Source organism: Sphaeroforma arctica, assembly GCF_001186125.1.
Source record: "Sphaeroforma arctica JP610 unplaced genomic scaffold supercont1.1096, whole genome shotgun sequence".
Classification (NCBI taxonomy): domain Eukaryota; class Ichthyosporea; order Ichthyophonida; genus Sphaeroforma; species Sphaeroforma arctica.
The window spans coordinates 1498-9023 of record NW_014039462.1 but is presented as its reverse complement, the minus strand read 5'-3'; the positions used below and the strand labels follow the sequence as shown (position 1 = coordinate 9023).

Genomic DNA, 7526 nt, shown 5'->3' with positions numbered 1-7526 from the left:
TATGCCGGTTCGGGATTTCCCGTTTAGATTCATGGATAACTATTCACGTATTCTGGCACATGTGCAAATCTACCTTATTTCAAAATCCAGAACATTGGTGCAACTGACCAGTCTTTATCGGAATCCTCATCTTCAGATAGTGAATGATCGTCGCGATCAAAAATCAAATGTTTGCTGACCACTAACTAGTGACATATAGCTACTGATATATACACGACACACATACAAGCGTTGTGTTTCTCGAATGTCGAGTAGGCTGCACCACTATGTGCGACCTATACGGACACGAGGTCGAAAGACAGTGTATGTGTAGGTTTCGACAAACAAAGTAGTTCACACAAAGAACTATGTTTTAAGCTAAACCATCCGTAAATGATACATACCGGAGAGTTTCCGTAAGCCCAGTCTGGCATATTAATGTCGCTTTTACAGCAACGTTACACACCGCACAGGCGCTGTTCGCGCCAGGGGGCACGTGAATTTTCTATGTGGCCCTCTAGACTGTTCGCCACGACTACACAAATCTGCCGACTTGATCTTCAATCGGATTATCTTCTACTCTATTGCACTGTGAAACGCTTAGAGTATAAATTCAGCAATCATCTGTTGGCGTTGATATACCCCTCCTGCAACCATTTTTATTTACATATATTGAAAAATAGTGTTTATTTACATATTCAGTGGCTTTTTGAGTTCGTGACATAACATACTGAATAAATGCCACAGATATATGACGTCATGAGCATTCGGCATTGAGAGAGGTGGCAGCGGCCTCAGAGTCCGACAGTCCGTAGGACGTAAATACTATTTTACATACCCTGTCAAAATCCACTCCACCAGAACGATATCGTCGGCACGTGAATATGGTACGGTGTGCTATCATCAAAGAAGTGATTCGACTTTGCGCCTGGTACTACCTGATACTTTGCATCAGGATGCATATAAGCATATATGAATTTAGTCTACAGCAGTACGATGGTTTAATTTTTGTCGATTGGCGTTTGTATTCCTTCTATGAGACTATAGATATTTCAATTACAACTCTATTAATCATACTGTCGTTTCCGAATCAATATACTCGGTATAGTGCTTGGCATACGACGAAGTCCTCAATAAATATGAGAATATCAACTCTAAATTTTCTCCTAGTTATAATTGATAGACAACTGTATGAAATATACTCGGAACCGTTGTCAACATGGGTTTGTCTTCTACGTGGTTGAACACAGCATAAGATTTCGCTATACTCTGTGTGGGTCACAAAACCCGTATTTTTATATTGGTTACTATGAGCTACGGTTTAAATTCGTATTACATTACTATATGCAATAAACTCTATAGTATTCGATTGTCGTTATACATTTGAAATACTGATATCCAGTTAGGCAGATAATCCGAAATAAAATATGTATGCACTGATATATGACGGTCAACATCGTGCTTTTTATTTCGGGAACGCAACGGTCGCTGGAGGAACGTGAACGAAATTGTCCACTAACTACTATTATGCCATCGCATAGTCCGTCTCTGGGTACTGCAGGTAAACAGCCTTCTCGCATAATACAGAGGAAGGAAAGGTATATATTCTGAATGCATAGTTCATAAATATTTCTGTGAATGTAATAACTTACGGACGATGGAGCCGGATCAAGATGGGCTCCCAAATATGGTACACCTAAACATCACAAACGATATTTTATTTTATGTAATATGTAAAAACAGACTAAATATTTATTCTCAAACTCGCTGTTCTACTATCAACTTCTGAAATTCACGTGGATAAAGCTTAAATTGTAATTATATATATTTTTATATTTTATCTTAAGTCATCGGGGAATTAACTCAGTGGTAGAGTGTGTGCTTCGCATGTACAAAGTCGGGAGTTCAATCCTCTCATTCTCCAACTTGACCTTATTTTTTACGTATGCCGTGTATAGTTGACAGTTGAGTTTCGCGGTAACTTCTGCTTGCTTAGAGGGGCATCCCCGGCCCTCTTTAGTTGAATTTGTTAATACGAGCACACTCCGGATCCTCTATTATTATCCAACACATGGGACACCTAAACCAGGACCCCGTATAGTTGATTTTCGCGGTAACTTCTGCTTGCTTCGAGGGGCATCCCCTATAAAACTTTGCTGAGGAACCAAAGGCCACATCAGGGTGTAATATACTGCCGGCCCGACTACTTGCATAGGTTATAATCTATCACGCTATGTTGCAAAAGTTTGCTATCAATTTTGCCCGTGCCACAGTTCCTCCATCCTTTGCCAAGGCAGAACAAACTGATCCTTTCATAGATTCTGGTGCATCTATCAACCTCGTCAATAACGCTTGCTCCGCTTTTCACGTAGATTGAACATATGCGCCTCACACTCCATCTTGATCCATCTTGATGACAATGAAAATATAACTATACATCAGAAAGACATTATTCCTAGTCTTGTCATTAGCTATATATCTGCCTCAGTCTATCCGAATATGTTGTTGCTCAAAGCAACATGCAAGACAATGGATTCGGCCTTCACTACCCCGTATGGACTCGTATTCTATATATCTTGCACATATGCTCCCAACACACTATTACATATGGCCACAATAGCTACTACACTACCGTCCGCGCTTTCACATACCTTCGGAGCACTGTCGCTGTTGTCAAAAGTGCCATTGATATTCCATCGTCTACTCCGCCTCCTATTCACTCTATTCCGAGCCACGGCTATCACTCAATCACTTGTTCTTCACCTCGCACCGTGACCTATGACGAATATCGTCGGAATATTGAGCACTGTAGTCGCGCTACCACACCTATATATACTCGTAAGGAGCATATTACATACACATATCATCCGCCTCCCGAACTCGCTACGAGAGATTGTATGCTTTATCATAAACTCTGGCAGGACACATACTATTGACCTATGTTCTTCTAAATATAAAGCACAACTTTTTGCATTATCGGACCTTGTTGGGGGGTATTCTGGGTGATTTCTGCAAGTTTAATTTCTTTACGGAAGAGGGATTATGCGCCAACCCGTATGATACTCTACTGGCCATAGTATTACCTCTCCGTCCAGCCCCTGGTGACTCCCCGTTCTCTCTTGTATGCAGTGCCAGCCGTTAATCATTCGAAATACTTCCAGTACCTTCTTACAACACGGCCTACGCTGTATTGGCAAGTCAAAGTGGGTAATCACTGTCGTCGCCTGAATCAGTCCCTTTCGAACTGTAGTTTCCCTTGTTCCTACAACACGGCCTACGCTGTATTGGCAAGTCAAAGTGGGTAATTACTGTCGTCGCCTGAATCAGTCCCTCTCGAACTGTAGTTTCCCCTGCCACTTATTTGAAAGTAAAAAATATTTTCGCTACTACCCACTAATACTTGCTCAAGTATTGTAAACTCTTCTTGTCAAGAAAAATACGGCGCAAGTCCGTTCATCACTCTACAATGGACACCCTTCATGGCCCGGCAGCACAATTACATATCACCTTTAGTATCATGCGCGAATACTATTTTGGTATCAAATACGCTCTCAACGCAATGTGGTTTTGTTAATTCCAATAAGAACTGAAAATATTTCTAGTTTGCTGGCCCTGCCTCCTCAGTTCGAACATCATACGCTGGTAGCTGACGATGATTATGTTCTCCAAATGGTTGCGATCAAGAACATTGTGCTCCACGCACGTCACATGGCTCTGGAAACCATCACCCCCCACACACACACCTCTATGCTCAGCTTAGTGAAAAATTATAACGTGCTAGCGACACTCGATGTCCTGGTCCGCGCACTTCTTCCAAATTCTGGTCAGCCTCTTTCCTTGTTGTTTCTTGTACTTGTCGGGGCTCGTTGTATACGTCATGATAACCGTATCCCACAGGAACCTGTCTTTTCCGTCCGACAAATGACATAGCAAGATAGTCCGCCGTGTACGTCAGGTATGCTATTGCTGTATCGTCGCCTATCGTGCTGAAGGATCAACTCACAAGTCAAAACACACAAAACTCAGTACAGTGCCATTATAGTGTACTTCTTGGAGGCGCGTCTGACAGTACGTCTGACACGCACGTAGTTCAATCAATCCACAAGCGGAATATCAACAATGCCCGGAATGTCCACCACCATCTTCTCTCCCGATACATTCACTACCGTCCGCTATCCCTGTTCATGTGTCCCCGCTATCTGCTCCGCTCGACGATTACTCTAAACATGAATTTCATTTTCTGCTAACAACTCTAGTCGAACCTTGTGATAGTCGTTCTTGCGACAGTACCAATATCCCCGACTACTCAAATCCATTCATATATAATTATGTTCTCAAGATTCTGGCTCATAAATTATCATCTCCGGATACAACACTGTTCGGACAGATTGCCAATGTGGACACTACATTATCCAAAAGTCTTGCGCAAGCACAACGGTCACCAGTATGACGTGGATGGGGCAAAGCCATACAGGAAAAACATCATACTCATCTAACATAACTATACGACCTTGTATCTGACTCCGCTGTTTCCGCGAGTACGAAAGTCATTCATAGAAAAAAGGTCCTTATATATAAGTACGATGAGAACTGTGTCCAGAACATCTTTAAAGTTATAAAGGTTGCACATGGTGATGAGGAGGAATATAGTGATTACTACCTGGAAACATATGCACCAACTGTTTCCGCTAACTGCTCGCATTCCATCGTTCATGCCGCGTTCGAAGGTCTTAAGATTCATCACTGTGATATCGACACTGCGCTATTGTACCTCATTCTTGACCACGTGGTATACATGAAACCTCCCAAAGACAGTGTTGAAATTTGCATATGTCCGCCGCATATGTTTTTGAATCCAAGAAGGGACTGATGGTTTTAAACAGGCAGATCGCGTGAGTAACCATGATATAGAATATAAACTCTTCGGCCTTTAGTTACTCATAGTGCCGCTGGTGGGTGTATTTATACTCATGCCCAGCGCAAGATGAAAATATATACTGTATTATGACGTGGTTGCCAATTATGACGTATTATCAAGAACTCTGGTTATGAAAAGTGGATACCCTATCAACTTTCCAAACACTATTCGCTTGATTTATTTTTTTCTTGCCCGCCATCTAATATGACTTCACATCGCACAGCACGATTCCATTTTCTCCACCCTATCTCATAACACGTGTAATTACCATTCTCAATTCCATTCACATGCTTATGTTCTCGAGACTATGGCTCATAATTTTTTTCCGGATAGAACGCTACTCGGACAGCTTGCCAAGATGCACACTTCATTACCCAAAAGGTCTTGCGCAAGCACAACGGTCACAGGTATGGCATGAATGGGACAAGATCATACAGGAATATTAACTATACTGCCTTATCTCAGACTCCGCTGTTCCAGCGAGTTCGAAAGTCATTCATATAAAAAATTACACTGCTCGCGTTTTCATCGCTCATGCCACGTCCGAGGGTCTTGAAATTCATCACTTTGACGTCGAACCTGCGTTGTGGAGTTTAAGAGTATCTGATAAGACGATCAAATGAGACAATATACATTTTCTCAAGTGTGAATCTTTCAGCTATGTATCAGTGTAAGGCTGAAGGACTAGCAATGAGTCTATATTTGTGTTTGCCAATTCACTAGACTCAAGGTTAACACTTATATGTATTACTCACACGCGGGGTGCCGATTTAGCTCATCGGTTCTACCGCTAATATTTATGATGACTGATATCAACCTATTTGTATCCGGACCCCAAAACTCAGTATTTGACAATGCTGTGGTTTTGGGGCTTGTGTTGGTTTTTCTGATAATCAGGTTTCTAGATGCTACAGCCCCCCAACTCTGTACTTATGAGCATGTGTAGGACTTGAAAGTGACATCTTATAGTACTAGATTTTCTTGAGGTTGGTATTTTTGTACAGAGAAAAATCTGTCCCTTATGGGGCTAAGATGGAAAGCCTGTTACCATTATATATTCTTATGTATCACCTATTTAAACCTATGCTGTGACGCGAGTTCTCGACCGCACGCATCAGTGTCAGTCTCGACATATGCTATCGGATAATATCAGCTTGATCCGGGGAAACGCAAATCCACGGTAGCTTTATAACCGAGTCTTTGGTCCTTTTCTTTCTGGTATGTGGGCGGAGCATGCTTCAAGGTGAGAAAATTGGGAGTTTCCTTCAGTATCATTGAACTCGAGCGCTGCATGTTGTTCACTGATCGTTCATCAGTGCTCGTTGCTATTAACTTCGTCGCCCTGCATTGCCTTCGCTTTTTTCCGGTGCGTTGACGCTAAAGTGTAAGAGTATCAGGATCTGCGATGTCTGTTCCATGCGTCCAGGTGCGCTCCCCATCCGTCCATTGCAGTAGGTACTCCTGGGGTCTATCGCCCCTGGTGGAAGATCGATAGTCAAATATAGAGGAAGATTGTGTTTCCTCGGCTGGTTGTACTTGGCTGTAGGGAGCGGATTCCTCCAAAGCATTGGTCTTCTTGACTAGTCCGGTTGACTCATCACAGACTGAGACAGGATAGTAGGGTACAGACACAATACCCGTTGCCCTGCTTGCGTACTTCCCATGATATTATAGTGTCATATGCGTTAATTGATGAAATATAGTCAGGTAATTGGTTCTGTCCTCGTCCAGAGTACACATTGAATCGCGGTGGTTTGTGTCTTCTTGATAAACGTGGGTTGTGGCCCAATTGAATAAATGGAGCCGCGAAAACCAATCGCCCGGCTTTTGTTTTAGGGTTAGGGGTTTTATAACCTACCGGCAGGCACAGTCGCACATCGCGACCCGGTGATGCGGTAGTGAGTATGATACACTGGTGAGCCACTGTATCATATCTCACATTCAATGAAACGATATGCATATCTGCCACAGTTTAGTCACAGGCTCTGTGTCAATTCAGTTATGGTTGTCAAACGCCTACACCACCATCAACTAGACAACTACAGCCAAAGAAAACAACTCAACAAGTACAACAACCACAGACAGCGAAAGACTCAGCCCCTCGATAGTCCAGTTCGCCCTCCCCTGGAAAGCAGAGTCACGGAAACTGCCAACACCTGCCGGTAGCCACAAGTCCACCCCGGACATCAGGCATTGTATATAGCAATAGCGTGTAAACAAATAAAGATACCTAAAACTAACCCCTAAAACCTCAGTAAAGGTATGAGCTCGCTATTTGCTCACTCACTTGCTTCTATTACATTAAGTTGATATGGTCTGTACACTAAGTGTTGTGACGGTGCTTCTCGATAACTGTCCCGAAAATGACATTCACATATTCTGTGGCTTGATCCGTATGTATGACTTGTGTGAAGCCATGTTCTACAACCCTTAAAACTAACCCCTAAAACCTCAGCATAGGTATGAGGACTGGGACTTAAAAAATCGTCTGGTCCAATCTCGCCTGAAAGATCGGCCGTGTGAATTCTACTAATGTTCTCCTTGTCCATTAGTTGAGTTACATGGTCGTATACATCTGGAAAATCGATCAGTAAAGGTATGAGGTCTCTATTTGTTCACTCACTTGCAT

At 42.6% G+C, this 7526-nt stretch overlaps 2 protein-coding genes and 1 non-coding gene across 3 annotated transcripts in view; 1 reads left to right on the top strand and 2 right to left on the bottom strand.

Annotated features, from left to right (window-relative positions):
• SARC_09966 (hypothetical protein) overlaps positions 1 to 413 on the bottom strand; it is a gene marked incomplete at both ends in the record, with an annotated part of 2761 nt that extends 2348 nt beyond the window's left edge. Inside the window, one exon of the mRNA XM_014296000.1 lies at positions 384 to 413. Within this exon, the coding sequence (XP_014151475.1) occupies positions 384 to 413 (30 nt within the window). The remainder of the gene's footprint in view (positions 1 to 383) is intronic.
• A 1418-nt stretch (positions 414 to 1831) lies between these two features.
• Positions 1832 to 1903, top strand: SARC_30216. The gene has a single exon. It is a non-coding gene; the product is annotated as a tRNA-Ala (tRNA).
• A 4371-nt stretch (positions 1904 to 6274) lies between these two features.
• On the bottom strand, positions 6275 to 6857 carry SARC_09965 (hypothetical protein; the record flags this gene model as incomplete). The annotated part of the gene is made up of 2 exons (XM_014295999.1): positions 6275 to 6553; positions 6756 to 6857. The coding sequence occupies 2 exons, from the start codon at positions 6855 to 6857 to the stop codon at positions 6275 to 6277; spliced, it is 381 nt and encodes a 126-aa protein (XP_014151474.1).
• Between the last annotated feature and the right edge of the window lie 669 nt (positions 6858 to 7526).